Source organism: Rhinichthys klamathensis, unplaced genomic scaffold (assembly GCF_029890125.1).
Source record: "Rhinichthys klamathensis goyatoka isolate OS25496 unplaced genomic scaffold, OSU_Roscu_1.1 h1tg000123l_1, whole genome shotgun sequence".
Lineage (NCBI taxonomy): Eukaryota > Metazoa > Chordata > Actinopteri > Cypriniformes > Leuciscidae > Rhinichthys > Rhinichthys klamathensis.
In genome coordinates, this window is record NW_026606660.1 from 7,058,519 (window position 1) to 7,081,395 (window position 22,877).

General features: G+C 36.4%; 1 protein-coding gene across 3 annotated transcripts in view; it reads right to left on the reverse strand.

Annotated features, from left to right (window-relative positions):
• Positions 1-22,877, reverse strand: part of sash1b (SAM and SH3 domain containing 1b) — a 121,091-nt gene continuing 98,214 nt past the window's right edge. For all 3 annotated transcript variants that reach the window (XM_056256012.1, XM_056256014.1, XM_056256013.1), the window contains 16 exons: positions 21,573-21,589; positions 20,590-20,676; positions 20,376-20,488; positions 20,132-20,233; positions 17,736-17,868; positions 16,849-17,243; positions 16,073-16,147; positions 15,800-15,943; positions 15,179-15,311; positions 13,602-13,771; positions 13,313-13,522; positions 9,466-9,616; positions 7,506-7,628; positions 4,459-5,177; positions 1,308-1,439; positions 1-843 (listed from right to left, as the gene is read on the reverse strand). In XM_056256012.1, the coding sequence (XP_056111987.1) occupies positions 802-843; positions 1,308-1,439; positions 4,459-5,177; positions 7,506-7,628; positions 9,466-9,616; positions 13,313-13,522; positions 13,602-13,771; positions 15,179-15,311; positions 15,800-15,943; positions 16,073-16,147; positions 16,849-17,243; positions 17,736-17,868; positions 20,132-20,233; positions 20,376-20,488; positions 20,590-20,676; positions 21,573-21,589 (2,746 nt within the window). In that variant the 3' untranslated portion in view covers positions 1-801. The remainder of the gene's footprint in view (positions 844-1,307; positions 1,440-4,458; positions 5,178-7,505; positions 7,629-9,465; positions 9,617-13,312; positions 13,523-13,601; positions 13,772-15,178; positions 15,312-15,799; positions 15,944-16,072; positions 16,148-16,848; positions 17,244-17,735; positions 17,869-20,131; positions 20,234-20,375; positions 20,489-20,589; positions 20,677-21,572; positions 21,590-22,877) is intronic.

Below are 22,877 nucleotides of genomic sequence, written 5' to 3' on the forward strand. Positions count from 1 at the left end.
TTTTTAACGAATCAAAAGCTTTATTAGTTTTTAAACATCTCTGAAAATACATTTACAAACATTCAGTTCATTCACACCAACTTGCATTAGCACATAACAGAACAGAACCCTTCTTTACCCCATAACAGAACGTTATTGATTAAAATATGTAGCCTATGTAAAATTTTACAAGCAAAAATCCCCAAATAAGTCCTATATTACAGCAGGAAATAAATATGTTTTGAAATCAATATGAACATTACTCAAAATATAAGACAATGCAGTTTACAGAGAACATGCTTTTTAGTTTGGGCAGATAACAAAATAATACAAAAACTGCTTCTATTAAAATAAAATATCAATATAATGATGATCTATCCAAAACAAATGACAGCAAAAGTAGGTTTCACTCAGATGAACTATTATATACATTTTCAAAGGCAACATTTATGGTTTCCACAAACTCCTAAAGAGTTGGTTCAAATCTGGAACTGGTGCCTTTTGATCATAACAGATTCAATTTGACTCAAAACAAATCATTCTTCAGTGTCCACTAGTGGAGGTTTCAAATGAAACCACAAATAAATGTCAGACTACTTCAGTTTCTACTGTGCTGTCTCAAGCCTAAAAGGACAGGTAAAGAGAAATTTGAATTAGAAACAAACTTTCAGGTGAATCAAGAGCATGTCAAATTCCACCAGGAGAGTCAATGATTCATGATCTTTAAACTTCAGGAGTCAGCTGGATTTATAATCAATCAGCTGGTATTATCCTAAGCTTCTCCCACAGTTCAGGATTCAGCACGATGTTGTCCGGAAGTGCTCAAGGGATCACACATATCTCTGACAATCCTCTCAATGGGATCTGTGATATGAACATACGAAAGAAAGTCAAAGTCAGACACATTTGTAAAGAATGTGTAACTGACCCTTTTCACAGACAGCGATGAAGCGTTTACACCGTTATCAACATCACAAATCTAGTAAAGTTTTTCATATATAACATTAAACTTTTGTGTTATAGTACTACTTTGGCAGTTATATTACTTACAAAATGAACATGGCTGCAAGGGTGTTTCTAATACAAAGGCTGAGGGAGTGATGGCAAATTTCAATAATTCTCTTCCCTCTTGGAGAGTTATGGAAACACTATCATGGATTTTTCCTTTTGCTATTAGTTGAAAAATGACATTTTCTGATGTCTCCCGTTCACCACTAAAAGTTTACCCAACTATGACGATTTCTGCTTCGTTCGGAGAACCCCAGAAATGTGAAAAGGGTCCATTGACACTCAACATACTGTATGGCGTCACGAGACAGGACACTCACTGCTATACGATGCTGCTTCAGAAGTCGTTGGACTCTTGTCTGATCAATCAGAATGGCAATGTCACCCAAAGGTTTGTCCAGATCTTCAGAATATCTCTGGATCAGAGAGAAAGGCACTCCGTAACGGCCATGCTGAAAGAAAGAGAAGAGAGATCAATAAACTATAGCACTTTGTACGCGCATGCGTACAGAATTTGTTTTGCACTAATCGGTTATTCCACAAGGTGGCAACACTAGACAAGGCCATTGTGTCACTGTAGAAACTAAATAGATGGAACAACAACAAAATACAGAAGACTGCAACAACAACAGACGCCTACATTGACAAGCCCTTGTGTGAGGGGATTATGAGATAGCTGCAACTTTAGTCAAAGAAAAGACCCTGTTTTGTTTTCAGAAAGTTGAATATAACCAACGTCCCTTTAAGACTAGTCATTTCACTCGGCGGCCATCTTTGAAACGCCTCTCCGGCATGCGAGTGCAGCTTCTTTTTGAATGGGGAAACATCAAATTCTCCAAAACTGTTCGCCAAGCTTACGATTAAATTTATATTTAAAATCCCCAACGAAATCTGACAACAACAGTCTCATACATTTTGTTTTTAAACGCTCAAATTGCGACAGAAAACGAAATTTTTCAGGCTGGATCAAGCTAATGCGCAGTGGAGACTCGCATCTGACTGTTTCTATAGGAACCGGAGCTCTTAACGGCAGATGCAGTGACACGATGACTTTACCAATCGGCCATTGGCTCTTATTTAGAAGGCGGGACTTATTCCGCCATATTGAGCATTGCACTTTTCCCCATTCGAAACAATACGAGTGGTGCGTTTTGTGTTATTCTATAGTCTTTGGTCAAAGTCCCTTTCAATGAAAGTCTGTTCACTCGGCGGCCATATTTGCAACGCCTCCGGGCAGCTCTTTCGGCCATCCAATACAATGTCCTATCTATTTGAATGGGGGAATCCTGAAATCTCAAAAACTGCTTCCTGAACTCACAATTAAATAACATATTTCAAATCAGCAACAGAATCTGACATTAACTGTCCAATAAATGTTGTTTCTTGTGCTCAAATAGCGTTAAAAAAGCTTCTTCTTTTTTTTGGGGAACCGAAGCTTGAAACGTCAGGTGCAGTGATGTTATGACTTTACCAATCAGCGATTGGCTCTTTTACTTAGAAGGCGGGACTATTCCACCATATTGCGCGTTGCAGTTTCTCCCATTCATGAGTAATATATGAGTGGAACATCTTTCTATATCTATAGTCTTTGCTTCAGTTTAAAAGAATACATCGGCAAAGATGACATTTTTTAGAGTGCATGTGTCGACCGCCTGCATTCGCGCAATACAGTATACTTTGAAAGGCTAAGGGTCACATCCTTGACGATCAAAACAGACCGAAGACAATAAGTGTAACATTTTTTTTATGAAATAATTGCACTAAATTTTGTTTCAATAATATTTATTCTTTAACATTTTATATTTAGAAGTACTAAACAATATTTACCTCTAAATTATGCAGCATTTATTTCTATATAATACAAATGCTAGAATAGTTAAACAATTTTTATCCAATTTTCTTTTCAATGAATCCAGTGTGTTCAAATTAAATATGTCTGTGCATTCTCTAAGTGGTCTCAAACTCGCGGCCCGCGGGGCCCCCTACTTGACATTAAAGTTTAATGTTAGTGCGGCCCGTCGTTGCGTGTGCCGCGTTTTAAAAAAAAAAATTTTTTTTATCCCTTACGGGCTACCACAGATAGTCTCGTGACAGCTTACGGTGGGTTTGTTGTCAATAGTTGTCATAGACAACCGCGAAGTACAAACATACTGCGCCTGGAAAAAATGAGCGCGTCGCTTCAATTATGAGCTCGCTTGCCGCGCGCCTACATTTGAAATAACGAACTTAAGCGTGCAAAATATGTGAGCGCGATATGTGAACGGCCCCTTGTCGAGCTACCACCAATCAGGCCACGAGCTACTGGCAGCTCGCGAGCGACGTGTTGGAGACCCCTGCTCTAGAACAATGTGAGAATAATCATTTTGAGCTTGTAATATGTGTCCAACAGGTTGATAAGAAGGTTTGCTTTGATTTGTGCAGTCAGTAATTTGAGACACTATACATGTGTAAAAAGAATTCAATAAGACGGGCAGACATGACTGCAAATATTTGTATTTCAAAAGCAATAATTGTTTTTCTAAGTATAATAAAAGGAAATGTGCCTTCCAAAAAAAACATTCAATATCATTAATGTGTTGTATAAAGAAAATAAAAAGGACATAAGCAAATATAAATATCACAAATATGCGTTATAGACAAAGAAAGTTTGTAAAATGAACTTCAACTGTCAGAAGGACAGCTCATGAAGAACCAATCATGTACAGAAAGGAATGTTCAAATTCAGAGGAACAGTTCAGAAGAAACGTTAATAATAAATATTGAGAAGATTGGATCAGATGTAGCCTACTCCTTTTTGAATACTATTTTTTGAGGAATACTTGATGCTGCCCAGCCTGACCCCGACTTTACCTCCAGCGGCCCCCAGTTAAGTTGAGTTTGAGACCCCTATGCTTAGAGTATTTTCAGACATAATTACTTACTTTTATTAGGTTTTGGATTTGGTTATTACAGAAGCCCTAAAGGGACATGGTGGTGGAAAAAAATATGAGATGGGAGGAAAAATAATGTCAATGCTTTTGCATTCTCTCCCCCGAGAAACTTTGCATTGCTCGCAAAACCATTTGACCTGTTTGACAAATATATTTTCCACCATTTCATATTTTTTCCCTTTATGGGCTCCGTAGTATATATATATATATATATATATATATATATTTAGACATTAGACACAAAATCTTCATTGTGGCTGATTTGTAGATTGTACCCGATACAATAGTTCTGTATTTTCATATTTCCCATTCCTTTCCTATCACAAGTGTGACTAATTTCTATTTTTTTTTAATCATGTCCACAATTTTTTTTGTGTTCATACACCAAGTGCGACACAAGTCATCAAGTTGTCCCATTCCAATGAAGAAAATTCTAAATGCATTACTTTTCAGTCTAAATGACCAAGAACCACCAGAGGGTTCTCTGCAAAGACAACATCTGTAATATATACCATTAATCAAGTCAGAAAAAAACAGATACCTTGTCAGAATATGGCTCATCTGTGAGGTCGATGCCATCAGAGCATAACTTTTCCTCCACTAAAGTCTCCAGGTTGGCCATTTTCCCAGAATGAACTTTCTTGGCCGGTCTGTAAATGAGTGACTTGGAGTTCCTGGGAACTTCCTGGCCAGAGTTCGTCTTAGATGATGTGCTTGTGGAAACCTCATTTCTCCCGACGCCAGTGTCCCTGCTCTTTAATAATGCCAGTGGGAGAGGTTTTGGAGGAATTGGTGGTTTCGTGCGCTGTGTGCTTGGAGGACGGTCATCTACTACAGGAACCTCTTCATACTTCACCACTGAAACGCTTGAGGACGGCTGAGCTCCATGTCCAATCTCTTCAGACTCGACATTCTCCTGTCCTTGACTTGAATTCTCCTCAGTACCGTCAGACGATTGTATGTGCAGATGAAGTTCCTCTACTGAGAAGTAACGCTTCAACAGCTCTGTTGGACTGGACTGATGATCCAGGGCGCCGCAACTGCGACTCAGGGGTTTTCCTCCGAGGATGTAGGGGTTCCTTCCCAGATGAAGATCCTGCATGGAGTCGAGCTGCAGTGGAAGTGGAAGGTCCGGTCTGGGTTTTGGGGTCAACCTGCTGGAATGGCAGAGGGGTGGGATGGGAAACTCAGGGGAGGAGAGATGGCTGGACTCAAAGCCTGATGAGGACCTGCTTAAATGAGACGTCTTTTTGCCTTTGCCTACAGGAAGATTCACGTGAAGAAGATGTGATTCAACATGACAACAAAACACAGTTCAAAATGAGTCATACGAGTTTGAAACGACACAACTGGATATATATACAGTATATATATATATATATATATTAGGGCTGTCAAATGATTAATCGTGATTAATCACATCCAAAATAAAAGTTTTTTTTACATAATATATGTGGGTGCACCCACAGTGCACCCACATATATTATGTAAAAAAAACTTTTATTTTGGATGTGATTAATCGTGATTAATCATTTGACAGCCCTAAATATATATATATATATATATATATATATATATATATATATATTTTTTTTTTTTTAAATAGTACCATTTAAAAGTTTAGGGAGATGCATTCAATTGATCAAAAGTTACAGTTAAGATTTATAATGTTACAAAAGATTTCTTTTTCAAATATGCTGTTCTTTTTAACTTTGTATTCATCAGAGAGAGAAAAAAACAGTTTTCAACATTGATAATAGTTATAAATGCTTCTTGAGCAGCATTTCTGAATAATCATGTGACACAAAAGACTGGAGTAATGATGCTGAAAAGGGACAAATTACACTTTTTACTGTATTTTTGATCAAATAAATGCAGTCTTGGTTTTATTTAAAAAACATTAAGCAAATCTTTTAAACAGCAGCATTTTTTACTTGAGACAGATCATAGACTGATGGAAAAGATCATGCAAAGAGAAACTGATTTGTTGTGCATAGTGATGAAATATAAGAGTGAACAGAATGTACTGGATGGAAAAGGAGCAGACAGGAATAAGCAGGCGATTCAGATGAAGAGATCATAGAGTATTTTATTCCATAGCTTCTGTAATGACATTGACTGACATCTCTCCTTCGGTCAGTGACACACACACAGAGCTCAGAGTTTCAGTCAGTCCATGTACATGGATCCTATACGCTTAGCCACAGTTGCAAAAGAACATGTAAGACATTTGTGGATGAATCTTACAAAATCTTAAGAACATTTCCGGGTCATATGTAATCCCAAAATCAAAGAAACAAATAAAAAAAAGTTTTGCTTAACAAAAACGATCACTCCATTATGAACTTCTTGCACTGTGAGATTGTCATTAAACACACCCTCAAACTGTAAAAAAAATGTCAATATTAATGTAATGCAAAAATTAACTAATTAATAATCTAATATTATTATATCTGATTAAACCTACTATCAATATAATCTATAATATTACAATATTATTAATAATTTTAGACAATTTCAATTCATATTTCTATTGAATTCCTATTGTTAGTATTACATAATATTATAAAAATGAGTATTAATGTATTAAAGTATTAACACGGTTGTAGTGTACTGCTTTAATTTATAGCTAATTAAAAAAACTGTGTATTATAATAATGACAAGTACCACTAAAAATAATAGTTATCACAAAAATCTTACTTTTAAATAGTCATTTAGCATTTATGTAAACATACATTTGAGGGTAAAATGTGTTTAATATATATGAAAAAAAAGAAAAATTGGCTTAAAACAGGCCTTTTCTTTTAATTTTGTATTTCTCCAAGTTGATATTGGGGTGAAATGTGACCAGGACATGTTTTCATGAGTTTCACTCTTTATTTAAGACTGAATATCTCATATAGACATGTTGATGTCATTGCAGCTATGATTGTACTGTATCTCTTGTCTCTACCAGTGGAGCAAGATGTATAGACTTTTTTTTGTTTTGTAAATATATCTACTTTAGTCTCATACGTTTGCATATCACAAATGATTTTTAGGCACATTTAAAGATATTGTGCAACATCATAGTATTTTTACTAGAAAAATATACACACACAAACAGCAACGTCTCGCAAGCACAAGCAAAAAAAATAAAAATGACATCGTCAACTCTTCACAAGGGCTATTAACATGAGCATGTTATGAGTAGGATTCTTTTGTTCGTCTATACCAAAGCAAATGATATTGAACATTTATGTGATCAGAATTTCAAGCTGTGACAGTGAATAATATTGATTTAGGACCAAACTTCTTCACTCTTTTTGGTTCAACACAAATTCAGCAAATCACGCAACACGGTAGAAACTCGGTTCTCGAATGGAAATGGGACTGAAGTGAAATCTCAATGCAAAGTCACGTCACGAGTAACTGATGCTGTGGATGAGAGATGCTCTGGTCCGCTGAAAGCTGGGAATGAAAGCAGATGTCGTCCTCACAGCAGAGAGAGGAGTGAAAGCAGAAGACTGTATTCTGGAGCATGCAGAGATCACAGAGAGGAGGAAGAGGAGGGCTGGAGAGTCACAGGTGAGGAAGGCTGTCATTACCGTTCTCCAGGTTCTCGTTGCTCTCGTAACAGCCCGAGTCTCGAGGAGAGTCTCCTGGCGGGACGCTGCCCTCGAACAGAAGCTTCTCTCCAGATGATCCCTCGCGCTCCGGGTCACTGTTACCTGAACAAAAACACCATTTTAGTTCTTTACTAAAAGATATGATGCTCATGAAGTCTAAAATGTGGTCGGAATTTGGTTCGATTTTATTATTTTGGCATGACTGTTAATTTTTTTTAATAAATGCTGTTCAAATGTAACATTATAAGCTTTTTCTGTTACATATTGTATGAAATTGAATGTTGGATATGGCCTATAATAAATATTTGCAATGCATATAGTTCATATAAATGCATTTACATGCTTTATGATCCATACATAGCAATGTATGCAATGACAAACCAAATCATACGGTTAAATTACAATTTTATGTAATAAATTTAATGTAGGAGGGACAAAGTAACATTCAGCTGAAATCATATTTTTCATTTTTTTCTCTCACAAAAAAAAAATAGTTCGAGAGCAAACATTAATTTTTAATTTAATACACAAGGTTTTACATTCAAAGTTTTAGGAATATTTTAATGAGAAATAAACACATATGTATCTGGGTATTACAATAGTAATATTATTACAGTGATATATTTTTACATCCCCTTACTGACTGACAATTTTGAAGTAAATATTATTTAAAATATTTGTAAAAAATATTTTTTTACTTTGTATATATATATATTAATTTAAAAATATATATTATTAAATACAAATATTTACTATTATAAATATATACCAATAGTATAAATAACTAACGTTGAAATTATTTTAAACGTCTTTTGTGCTCACCAAGGATGCATCAAAAATACAGTAATATTGTAAAGAATTGTTACAATTTGTTTATTGTTTAATATATCTCTTTTCTATTGAAATGCATTTTAAAATGTCATTTATTTCTGTGATGGTAACTCTGAATTTTCAGCATCTTTACTCCAGTCTCACATGATCCTACAGAAATCATTCTAATATGATGATTTGGTGTCCAAGAAACATTTATTTTTTTCATGATTCTTTGACGAAGCATTTATTTGAAATAGAAATATTTGATAACATTATGTCTTTACGGTCACCTTTGCTGTATTGCTGAATAAAATTATTTATTTCTTTATTTCAAAAATTACTGACCTGAATTGGTAAACAGTAGTGTATATAGACTTTTATAGAGACTTACAGTACACATTTTTTTAGTGACTTAAATATGGTGCGGATATCAGGCAAAACAGTAAAATATCTCTCAGTAGGCATGTTTACATGGACACTTGGATCTTGTTGATGTGTGTGTTTATGTCACAAGCTTCAAAATCGAACTGAAAGTTTTGACATGCGCACACTGCACGAATACACAGTTTCCCACTGTTGGCGCATACTCTCCATCCTCATTTTCTTTGTTTTTAAAAAGCTGACTTATTTATTTATTTCAGGTCCTATTTAGGAGACGATGAGCTCACGAAGCTTCGTGCCAATGGTGCTTATATTAGTCAAGCAGTAAACGCCCCTTCCTGTGCCCAAAACAAGGCGTCTGCATATGAGAGTCGAAGAAAGCACTTGTGGAACAACATTGCCCTGCAGCGTTTCACAGACGATGAGTGGAAAGAGAATTTTAGAATGACACGATAGTCATTTATTATATTCAACAACAGCATCAGCTCGTTCCGAGTCATTGCACATGCACACAACTTTCCAGTTTCGGTTTTCAATCCGATCAGGTGTTTACACGTCCTATCGAACGGATTAGAAAAGGTTTATCACACCCCTTTCAATCGGTTTGGCTATTTTTATTCCAATTGAGTTGTTTACATGGAGCACTTTCATTCGGATTGGACTTTTAAACCAATTGTAATCGGAATGCAAGGCTCCATGTAAACGCACTTAGTGTGTGTGTGTGTGTTTGTGGTCGGTCTCTCACTGTCACACTCCTGCAGAAGCTCCACGGCGGTGAGCAGGACGGCTCTGTGCTGAGGATCTCTAATGTTCAGCTCGTCCAGATCTTCCTCCTCCAACAACTTAAACGTGTCCAGATCCTCATAGCCGTTAAACAGGAACGTGGGCATGTGCTCCTGCAGGACGAGGAACCAGGGTTATTATTGTGTATTACAACTAAAACTAGTATACCCTTTTTCAGACTTGATTTTCTTTTTGGGGTCTGCTACAATGTTTTCATGCTTGAATGTTCAAAAAAACACATTATTTTTACATTGTTTCAGCACCTCTCTTCCCAGTCGGTCAGTACGCAGAGTGTTTCCTGAAGTTTTCGACACAATAAAACAGAACTTGCGACCATAGTTGGCTAATGCGTACCATAGTACCGAGACAGCTCTCATCAGAGTCACAAATGATTTGCTCTTATCATCCGATCGTGGTTGTACCTCTCTATTAGTGTTACTTGATCTTAATGCTGCATTTGATACTATTGACTGGCATTAGTGGAATTGCATTAGCATGGTTTAAATCATACTTAACTGACCCTTATCAGTTTGTAGCAATAAATGAAGAGATGTCTTATCGATCACAAGTTCAGTATGGCGTACCACAAGGCTCAGTACTAGGACCATTGCTGTTCACTCTGTACATGCCACCATTAGGAGATATCATTAGGGAACATGGAATTAGTTTTCACTGTTATGCCGATGATACTCAGCTGTATATTTCTTCACGCCCCGACGAAACTTACCAATTCACAAAATTAACGGAATGCATAGCCGATATAAAAAATTGGATGACTAGTAATTTCCTACTACTAAATTCTGAAAAGACAGAGATTCTAATAATTGGACAAAAAACTTCCACATGTAATAACCTAGAATACTGTCTAACACTTGATGGCTGCTCTGTTAAGTCCTCGTCGTCGGTTAGGAACCTGGGTGTGCTCTTTGATACCAATCTCTCATTTGAAAGTCACGTGTCTAGTATCTGTAAAACCGCATTTTTCCATCTTAAAAACATATCTAAATTACGCCATATGCTCTCACTAACAAATGCAGAACAATTAGTTCATGCGTTCATGACATCAAGGCTAGATTATTGTAATGCTCTACTGGGTGGTTGCCCTGCACGCTTAATAAATAAACTACAGCTAGTTCAAAACGCAGCAGCTCGAGTTCTTACCAGAACCAGGAAATATGACCATATTAGCCCGGTTCTGTCAACACTGCATTGGCTGCCTATATTAAACATCGTATAAATTTTAAAATATTGTTGATTACTTACAAAGCACTAAATGGTTTAGCTCCGCAGTACTTGAGCGAGCTTTTAAAGCATTATAGTCCTTCACGTCTATTGCGATCTCAAAATTCCGGCCAGTTGATAATACCTAGAATATCTAAATCGACTGCTGGCGGTAGATCCTTTTCCTATTTAGCACCAAAACTTTGGAACAGTCTTCCTACCATTGTCCGGGAAGCAGACACACTCTGTCAGTTCAAAGCTAGACTAAAAACACATCTCTTTGACCTAGCATACACATAATACATTATAGCCTTCTATAATTCAATGTTAGGCTGCATAGATTAGGTCAGCCGGAACTGGGAACACTTCCCTTAAATCCAGATGTACTCGTTACATCATAAGAAGAATGGCATCTACGCTAACTTTAGTGTCTTTGTTTATCCCGAGGTTTTCCTGCAGCCTGCCGGATCCAGGCTGTATCCAGATCTGACGAAGGAGATTCGCCTGGACCCGATGACAATGCAGTGCTGAAGTGTCAACTATCCTCTCCCTATGGAGGATCCCTTTCCCACTCTACAGATAAAGCGTTGTTGAAAATCCGGTTCGCGTACCCCGAAGTGATAAAATAAAATTCTGTATCAAATTTATAGGCAAGACAAGTAGTTTGTTTAGGCATGGTTTGTAGGGAAATTACAAACCTGCGCACACATATTCAAACGAATATAACTATAGAATCAATTTTTAATGCGCATGTGAACGCCATCCGGTCACAGGTTCGCGTTTAAAGTCTGTTTAGAGAGAACGCCGTCGTCTTAGTGGCCCCTAATGTAATAACAAATGATAATTTTGCTGGAAGTGAATCAATCAAAACCAACTTTAGCTGGAAATAACATTATTCAAAATCGCTATAAAGCCAAAACAATCTCTGTTACCGTAAATTGTATGTTTATCTCTGTAAAGCTGCTTTGAAACAATCTCCATTGTTAACAGCACTATATAAATGAAGATGACTTGACTTGACTAATGATGCTTTTTGGAGACGCACCTGTTAAGTTCCTCTCTCTAAGCCCCTCCCTCTGAAAAGCAGAATGTGCTCTGATTGGTTGGCTGGTCCAGTGTGCTGTGATTGGTCAACAGTTTCGAGCGTGTTTGGGAGATGTTACGATACCACGAGTTTCCATACCATAAGCTTACCATAACCACGAGTTTCAACCAAGCGGCAACCTCCCCTTCTCTCTTTTGAAACCAATACAGAAGTGAATTAAACTGCAATTCATCGACTGGCCGCTAGAGACAGGCTCCAAAAGGGAGTCAATTCCATATACTCCCCATGTTAAAATGCATGTTAAAACTTTAACGCGAGCCCCTGTGCAGTCGCAGACTTGGCACTGCTAGTAGCATATAGCATTAGCTCCTAATCCAGAGCTAACTCGATCACGTCGAGCAAGGTGGGCGTGGTTTCAGCAACCAGGCTCCTCAGCTCCACCCACGTCCCGCCTCTTTGCCCATTTTCAATTATCCGGGAGTGACTCGCGGCAACGACCGGCTCCACCCACTTTAGGCTTCAAAAATGCTCTTCAGAAACCTACGGGTGACGCCACGGACACTACGTCCATATTTTTTTACAGTCTATGGTTTCAACACACTACTAACTAACTCAACCAGGCCCCACTCCTTTATTTTGCATATGTATTATTTAAATGAGGAATATTGTGACGTGTTCATTCCTGGAAAGAGACTAAAAACGAGGCACTCAAACAGCAACATTACACAATAAAGAAAGTTGAAAATGTAAAAATTAAATAAAATAAAATCCAAATATCAGATGAAGAACTTAAGTTTAGTTTAGCACAAAAATTACTAGCTGGAAATAAAAAAAATAAACCTGAACTAAAACTACAACTGAGATAAAAATAAATTAAACACAATTAAAAATGACAAAAGCATATAACAAAAGTATGTAACAAATTGACTAATAAAAAAATGACATGTGAATATAACTTACTAAAAATGTAACAAATTAAAATGAAAACGGAATGTATAAAATAAAAGCCAATTCCATATATATATCAATATATTTATATACTGTAATAGGGTATAAATAATACTAAAATAACACTGCATAACTACATTAGGTAACATGAATAAATAATGAACTGCACTTCTACAGCATTTATTAATCATTTACATTTAATAATACATTATTCAAATCAAAAGTTGTATTTGTTAACATTAGTAAATGCACTGTGAACTAACGAACAATGAACGACTGTATTTTTATTAACTAACGTTAACAAATATGAATAAATGCTGTAACAAATGTATTGCTCATAGTTAGTTCGTGTTAGTTAATACATTAACTAATGTTAACAAATGAGAACATTATTGTAAAGTGTTACCGAAATATGAGATGGAATAAGTCATTGCTTTTGCGTTCCCTCGCAAAAACTTGTGTGTTCTTTAACAGCATTGCCAAATAATTTTTCCTCCCATCTCATATTTTTTTGGTCACACTGTCCCTTCAGGGTCTCCATAGTAAGGAACTGAACGGAGCATTGTTGTGTTTTTGTAGTTTAAAGAGACATTACTTTGAGATTGATGCGCTCCAGAAGCTCCTCTACAGAGGTCGGTTTGGGAGGATGGCTCTTCCTCCTCTTCTTCACACTGCGTTTGGGTTTCTCCTCTTCCTCGTTTAGCGTCTCCACGTAGATGAACTTAAATGTTCCCACCTTGTTATTCAGCAGCCCCATCCACGTGCCCATGGGCGGCTTACTGATGACGTCGATCATATCTCCTCTCTGCAAGGCAAACGTGTGCTTTAGATGCAGAGCAAAGGAACTGATGCTGGAGTTATTTATGAGAAAGCAGCTGTGTGACCTTGAGTTTGAGGGAGTCGGTGTCGTACGGGCTCGGGGTGAAGTCCGTGTGTACGAGAGCGCGGCCACAGAACGGTCCTCTGTACGGCAGCTCGTCTTCATCACCGTCTTCTGATTTCACACTCTCTCGGTTGCTGGTGGACGAATCTGTGGTGCTGACCGTCTGACCGCCTGCCAAAACAACTTCTGATTTAAACACATCTACTGACCAAAAGTACCATGGATCAACCCTGGTATTCTTTAAAGTACTGTGTATACCGTGGTATATGAATACGGTAATCATTTAGTACCAGAGTATCATCTGATACCATAAGGTGTTTTTTTTCTTCTCGGTTTTTAATAAATATCCATTTCTGGTCAATTCTGTACTAGACTATAACAAGATTTTAAAGTCACTAGACTATAAAACTATTAATTTCAATTTCTTCTTAAAATAAAACAATGAAAAAAAATCTATATTTCATGTCAGTTTATTCAATAAGCAGATGTGTACTAAGTAAAATAATATACAGTCAGCAAGTCATTTTCACAACATAATTCAATTATAACACCAACATCACCCTGTCAGGTTTATTTTGCATGATGACCAGCAGGCTTGTTTATTATCTATTAAACTACTGTGTTATATTCTATGTATACTTTCATTATACATTCAGCATTCATTATACTTTATTCTTTTATACATTTTCTGTTGTTTTAGTATTGATTATATACTATATAATACTGTATTTATTATTGTATAACATTTTGAAATAGATTTTGTATTTCAGTTTTGATTTTAATTTTAGATTAAAAATTTGTAATTTGTAATTATTTTTCTATTTATATTAAATTATATATTTTTATATATAATTATATATTAAACAGTTTATTTCTACTTATTTTACGTTTATTTCAGTTTTTAAGGCAAAATTGATCATTTTTCGTTTTGTTATGAAAACGGTTTTTAATAGTTTTAGTAAACAAAAACAACACAGTATTATACATATCTATTATTATTTTGTTATGTGCTTTCATCATTTGAATTTATTTATTTTTACTTTTTAGCTTTAGTTTATTTTTATTTCTTTTTTAGTTTTAGTAATTTTAGCAAGTATTTCAATTTCAATTGTATTTTATTTCAGTTTTTTTTTTTTATAGTTTTAGTTAACAATAACACCACTGTATTATACATATATTTTATTCGTAATTTTTCAGTAATTTTGTTATGTGCTTTTTTTCATGAAGTCATGAATCATTTTTTTTCCTTTTTATTTCAGTTTTAGTCATTTTAAGTACTTAATTTAAAAGAAAAAATAGTTTTACTTGACAATAAAAACTCTGTATTATACTTAGATATTATACAGACACCTTTTGGCTTTTTAATATTTGAATGAAAACATAATACCTAAAAACATAGAATGGCCATTTATGAACTTGGGGATGACTATTTGGCTTTTATATAATATTTTTATATTTTGTACATTTATATACTTTAATAAGGTTTAATATTATAAAGTCTATATTTGTTTATTTTATCTGACACTTTTACAAATGTGCCTTGCACAAGTATAGTGAAGCGTTTCCACACACACTTACTCATGGAGCTCTGACCGCTGAGGGAACTCCTCAAACTCTCCACTGATCCTCCAGCCTTGAGTTTGGGTTTCTCCAGAGAGTCTGTGTCGGTGTGAGGAGACTGAGGGCTGCTGGGAGCTCTGCTGGGGCTTGACTGAGTCAAACACAACACACTGAAATCAATGCCATGGGCAACAGAGGGCGCTAGATACACAGAAATCAAGCTGTAATGAATTAAAGCATATTCTACAGGTGCTGACTACTACTAAATGACTCAAATGTAACTTGGTTCCAAGATAAATGGTGTTTGCCAAGTGAAATATCACTATTACTGTTTCTCATATTGGAGTAAGATATCTGAACAACTTCCTAACCCTAGGTTTTAGTGTTTAAGCAAGCAGACTTCATGAATTTTACTTGGTAGATAAAAAATGACAAACACTTTGACTTTGATAATCATTTAGTAACTAGCCCAAACACCCTGGCATCATGGCATACACAAAAATCCCTGGCCTTTTTAAGGCCAAACTGCATTCTGCTTTGACAAAAATGACAGATTTGCTATATTGGAATTGCTAAAATGGTTACTCAGTAGTCCCTTCAGTCATCTGCATTATACATGAATCCTCATCACACAATCACCTGTTCTGATGGAGAGGGATTATATTTCTTGGATATGCGTTTCCTCATGGTCTCTTTAACAGATTTCACCTTCTTCCCCAGAGAGATACGGGAAGGTGTTGGAGATCTGGATGCGTCTCTCATGCTGATATTGCCGTTTTCATTCTGCAAGACAGACATGACCGAATGCACAACTTCAAAATCTTCTAAAATTATAAAAACGGCATGCAAGAAGCAGAATAGATTTTGGAATAGATTGTATGATTATTTTGCAGTTTTCCAATGTGTCCTTACTGTGGGGTCAAAGCTGCTGTTGCCCATGTACACAGATCGGCTTGTGAGATCAAATCCTCCAAAGCTACAGGTCCTCTGTGACACAAAGAATAGAGTTTGGCTCAAGTTATATCTTTACATTTAAATCTTGACATACAAGTAACATTTTCAGTGAATAATGACTTAAATTACATCTATTCCTCACATAAATATATATATATTTTTTTTATCATTTTGGAGCTTGACATCCTGGGACATAAAAAAAAAAATATATATATATATATATTTTTTTTTTTAAATATATATTTTGGAGCTTAAACTCACCCTGAGACATGGAAAATATAATAATATAAAATATAATAATTAAATAAAACCTAAAATATATATATATATATATATATATATATAATATTTTTTGTTGCCATTTTGGAGCTTGACATCCCCCTAGGACAAATAAAATAAAATAAAATAAAATAAAATAAAATAAAATAAAATAAACCGTTGTGGTGGATAAAAAATAAAATGAAACAAAACAAAACACAATACCTATACTCACTCCATTAGAGGGGCTCAGGGCTCGTCAAAAAAATAAAATGAAATAATAAAATAAAATAAATAATAAATAAAAAATAGAAATAAAACAAAACAAAACACAGTACTTTTACTCACTCCATGGTAGTAAGAGGGGCTCAGGGCTCATAAAAAAAATTAAAAAAATAATAAAATAAATAAATAAACAAACAAACAAACAAACAAATAAATAAATAAACAAAACACAAAACAGGGCTTATACTCACTCCATGGTAGTTCGAGGGGCTCAGGGCTCGTCTCATCTCCCCGTCGGTCACAGAGCGGGACATCCTGGGCTCGACTTCCCCGTCTGCCTCAGAGAAGGAGGAACCGCTGCCTGCGTCCAGCCCAGAAACTGCTCCGCCGGGTCCAGACGCCGGCCCCGGGCCCTGACTGCTGCTGCACTTACTGAAGGCTTTGAAGAGCTTGTGGCCGCTGTAGGTGTCCAAGCTGCTGGAGGAGGGAGACGTGGTCAGACTGTCCGAGTCTCTGTCCAGAGACAGCTGTTCATGAAGCACGAAGCTCAGACCGTCACCCTGAGACACGGCCAGACGTTTGTGCACCCCAGAGTAGAGAGAGAAGCCCTCCTCGCCCGACGGGAACGCTTCAGGACTCACAGGGTCTGGAGGAGAAACACAGTCAACCTGAAAACTATTGACCACCCCATTTACTTTCTTAATACACTTTCCTGGTCTCAGTGCATGCTCGAGCATTCTGTCCTTTCAGGGTCACATCTTGTGACATCACGTCCTGTTTTTGGTTCGTTTACGTGTCTTTGGTCCGTGTTGCGTTCATATTACATTCGTACCGTACCAGAGTTTGTTTGGAAAAGGACTGAGACTCATCTTTTCAGCAGTCTCGCTCCGCTTGTTTGGTTTCGCACCAGAGTTCGGATGGCAGCGTTCACACTTATTCAACTGAACCGCACTAACTAAGCAATCAGAGTTCGTTTTAATCAAATCAAACATGCCAATTGTGAAACTCGAATTCACTCCACAGTGATTTTTCTATTACTGTAAAAAAGTTTCTTATCCTAGATGTTCTGCACAGGTGTGATTTGTGACATGAGTATGTATGATTATGAAAAGTTCAATGAAATGCAGTCATATCTCACCTTTTGATCCGTGTTTTTTGGCCTCATCAATTCTGATTAACTTCTTTCTCACACGTCGAGTTGAATTAACGAGTTTATGAAGTCGGCGAAAGGTGATGGACTCTTCCAGCTCGTCCTCCGACTGTTCTCTCGACTGTACAAATAATAAACAATATAAACAACAACAACAACAAAATAGATAGAAAACAACAAAATATCAAATCAAACAAAACAAAACGTATAACAATAAAATATCAAATATCAAATCAAATAATATAAAAAATAAATATAAAATAAAACAAAATAAATAAATACAAACATAAAATGATAAAATAAAACAAAACATAATATAAAACAAAATAAGAATAAAAATAATGAATTAAAATAACAAAAGAAGAAACAAAAAGAAACAAAAAATGGTTGCACATGCAAGGTACTTTACATGTAATGGAAAGTATTTTGACTCATTATTTACCACATACTTTCAGTGGTCTGGTCTTTAGTATATGGTAAACCAAAATCCTCCAAATGCAAATGATAAAAACAGGTGGTGAACTCGAAACTCAGACTCATTTACTTGTAACATGTAACTTGTCCTGCAACGTTTGTGCTCCAGACATGAATTATTCCTCAAATCACAAGTGTTATTACAGAGAGGTGTGCTGCTACTTTACTAAGGGATGCGTGTTCACCTGTTGGACCATAAACCATATCCCACACACAGAGATCTGAAGACCAGATTATCACAGACTTGAGCGTGCCAGACTCTTTTCTCGCTTATTTTCCAGCAGGTAGAGAAGTATTTCTCAGAAGCATCTGTTTTAGCGGCACAGAAACCACGCGCAGAAGAGACAGCCACATCTCACCTAAAATTACTCATCGTTTATGGTTCATAAATGTGAGCACTGTGTAGTTCTTGCCACAGTTCAGACCCACAGAAGATCACAAGACCCGAAATAAACTCGGTGAAATGTCGAATACAGTCAGTGCGAGACTATTAAGAGTCTGCTAACGTCTGTTATAAACGGCTCTTGTGTGCAAGTCTGAGAACTGAACATTTCAGACAAACTATTTCAGCGGGTGGGATGTTATGTAATTGGCATCTGTAAAATTCTATTGTCATCGATGAAAACACAGACACTATAATAAATGGTCAGCACTGAGAACGTTGAATCCCTCACATAAAAGCATTATGGAGGTACCATGGTACAATAATGGTACGACTTCGGACAGAGTTCACCGAGCTTGAACTTTTGAATGCAGTGAAATCCGAAGCTTCTTCGCATGAGCTTTGCGTTTGGCGGTCTCCTGCGTTCGCATGTGTTTGAATACAAGTCAGTTGTATGAAAAGTGGTTTTAGAGGGTTGTTCATATCTCTAACCTTAAAAGCAATAATAATAATAATATGTCGATGTCGGGCCGGAACCTCATATCTCCAGTGCAAAAGTACAGTGTTTTTTTTACTCAAGAAACACTAAATATATATATATATATATATATATATATAAAGGTTAATGTTTTATTCATTTATGAGTCTTAGTTTAGCATTTGTCGTCGAGTCATAGCAATACTGTCAATATTCATCTTTAATAACATGAGATTTTGTCCAAATGACAGAAAAAAACTGAGCACCCACATAGCTAGAGTAAACTTTATAACACCTAAATTGAAGAAAATGTGACGCAATAACTCAGGTGCGGCCGTTCTAATGATGTACAGTATGTCCTAAATTCTCAGAAATTCCCGGGTCAAAAACTTGGTAGGTCCATTTCAAGCTTGATTTTGGTCAAATGTTAATTATATAATGACTCATGCAAGTGTCTGGCCTTATGTAAAGCTACAATATCAACTTTGACAACGCAGCGTTGAATTATTTAATAAAAAACAGTGTTTTTTCCCTTTTCCTGTAAAGTAGAGTTTTTGGAGATATGAGGTTTCCGCCCGACAGAGACGAACAGTGATGCTTGTCTTAGCGAACACAATAACTAAAATCGAAAAGCACCTAATTCGTTTTTTTACAGAATGCACCGAATGGTAAACGGTGGCTCTGTCCAGTGGAATTGGTGGAATGGCTCCTGCATCCCAGCGCCTTAATCACACAATCCCTGCACAAAAGAGCTGCTGGGCCGCTGATGAGAGAGCAGCCCTGCATTCAACCGGCCAAAAGCGCACAATGGGGGGTTACAGCATTGAGTGGATGAATAGGACCCCGCCTGGAGGCCCAGAGGGGCCGTGGTTCATCTCTAGGACATGATGGGGGGATGGAGGGGTGATAAATCCCACAGATAGCAGGTGAAAACCCTGCTGTGAGCGTCTATAGACAGAAGATCTGCCAATAAACAAGGATGTGGCACACGGGATCTGGCACGCGAGAGAACGTCTCATTGGCAAACGCAGAAGGTGACTGGGAAACTTACATTACAGTAGGAGGATTCGGTCATGGAGGGACTGGGTGTGTCGGTCCAATTGGTTGTGTCCACGCTGTTGGGCTGCTTGTTCTGCATTTCGTATTCCTTCAGCTGGGGGACAGTAAAATGCATGTTAGCGGATGTTTGGGGGAGTAAAATCAAGTCCCATCCTACACTGTTTTTATTGAGCATTCTGTTATCTTGTAAATGCATCACATTATGGAGGCAAAATGGGTTGTGAACCATTTCATACCCGAGCCAAGGCTTCCTCCACGGTGATCATCTTCTCCTTCACCATCATCATCAGCTGGATGCGTTCTTCATCACTCATCGTGATCTCACTGGCCACAAAGCCAGGATCCTCCCCTGTAGACCAGAGGTCAAAGGTCATACATATCATTTCAAGAATATTTAATCTTCTAGATAGGAAGATCTAATGAAATTGTGATTAGAAACGTGTGAAGAACCTTTCGGTAGCGCTCGAACGCTCCCTTTCTGTGCCTTGCGGAAGTTTTGCCAGAACGATTTGTTTTTCTTTCTGTCCCATCTCCCTGCTGTTAGAAAGAAAGTGTTAAACTCAACAAATGTTTTAACTGCATGTTCCAAGAACAAAAAATTTACTTAAAATACTTTATCTTAAAGAGTTTTGTAGGCAAATATTAGTTGTGCCTAATAAATGCTGTTCTTATGGAATTTCTATTCATCAAAGAATCCTGAAGGAAATGTGTCACTATGATATACGACTATGAAAATGTACTTTTTTCAACATTGATAATAATAAGAAATGTTTCTTGAGCAGCAAATCATCATATTAGAATGATTTCTGAAGGATCATGTGACACTGAAGACTGGAGTAATTATGCTAGAATTCAGCTTTGCATCACAGGAATAAATAACATTTTGAAATATATTGAAATAGAAATAATTATTAAATTGTAATAATATCTCACTGTTTTTACTGGTATTTTTGTTCAAATAAATGCATCCTTGGTGACCATAAGAGACTTCTTTAAAAAACATTAAACACTCTTACTGTCTAACAAACTCTTGAACAGTATTATAATGGAAAAAAAATTAGATTAGCGAAGGAAAAAAAAACGCGAACTCCTTAAACCGTATTTAAAATCATTAATATTACAATTATTGAGAAGTAGAAAATAGTCATACAAGAGTAGGTGTGTCTAAACATCTGACTGACATTTTAAAGGGTTCACACACCTTTTGGCCAACAAATCAATACAATTTCATAAATAATTGTATAGTGCATTTACAAAAGAACACTGTTGAGCCAATTAAGCATTTTAATGCAAAACAAAAATGTAAACTCACTCTTGACTTTTATCAATTTTAAATCTCCCTGATACTCCCAGGTTTTCTCTGACTGTGGGAACCCTGATTTTACTAGTTTTTAGACAACAATAAATCAACAAACACAAAATATGTTACTAACCGGATCCGTCTTCAGAGCTGGACTTGTTCATTGACTGCCTGTAAGTAAAAGTACAAACATGCATGAACTCCAGCAAAAGTGCCTCCATCAAAACATCGTCACACAGTCTCATCTCACCTGCTCTCCCACATTATTTTCTTCATTTTCAACCCCTATCCATTCATTTGCAGTAATCTGTCTGTCCTAACTGGTGTCCATGTTGCCTGTGGGGCAGTGGATTAGACTCCGCCGTCTGTCAGAGCGAATAAAGACATGCTTCTGTCGGCCAGCACACCACACCACACCTCACAGCAACAATGGAGGCTTTTTCACGCACCGGAGGGGTTTTGGAGTGACAGAGCGCTCACATGGCTTGTAAATTCCTGTCCCCCTCCCTTTATTTGTCTTTCTCTCAGCTGCTGATTTTAACATGTACCTGAGCTCTCAGAAGCACTGCAAAACGTTTAAGCAGTGTCAGGACAGATCTAGGGGTGCCATTTTATTTCAAGATAATGATATATATCACGTTATAGTTATTTTTTGCTTTAAATAAAGTTTTTATGTCAACATTTTTGATACCATTGAAATTTCATAAATCTCATCACCAATTTCAATACCACTAACAACTAATACTAGCCTAACATAAGTAAAAAAATAAATGCTTAAGCTCTCTGAAGACAAATAAACAGTCAGTGATAAAATAGGAATAAAGAAACTAATTACAATCAATGGGACAAAAAACTACAAAAGAACAAAGAGACAAATGCAATAGACCTGAAAACCTCAATCACTAAATAAGGAATACTACATAAATTGTATAAAGTAATCAAATGTACAAAAAAAAACCCACTTCATAGTCTTTACTGTGTAAATGAAATATACATTTACTCTTATTAAAGTTACAAAAGCGATTCAGTCAAGAGCAGTGCGATTGTTTGATTAACATTAATGACAGACATCAGCAGGTTTATTAGGCTGCTGTCACTTTAAGACTGAATGCACAGATCTAATATACTGTTCTCAACTCGGTTTCCGTTCTTACGACATAAATGTTTAGGAAGATAATAGTGTCTACCGGTATATAACCCACCCCTAGACAGATACATTCAAAACTGCAAACTGCAGGTTCATTATTTTTATTCATCATGTTAAACAGATTACAGTATTAATGATATTTTAAATACACATTGACATTAAAAATAAAAAAGTAACATTGATCATTAACTAAACTATCAGCTGTTTACAGCACAATATAATCGAATTTATTTGCGTCACCTATTATAAAACAGAGAGTAGTATGAGTTTACAGTAGGGTGCAAAAGTTTG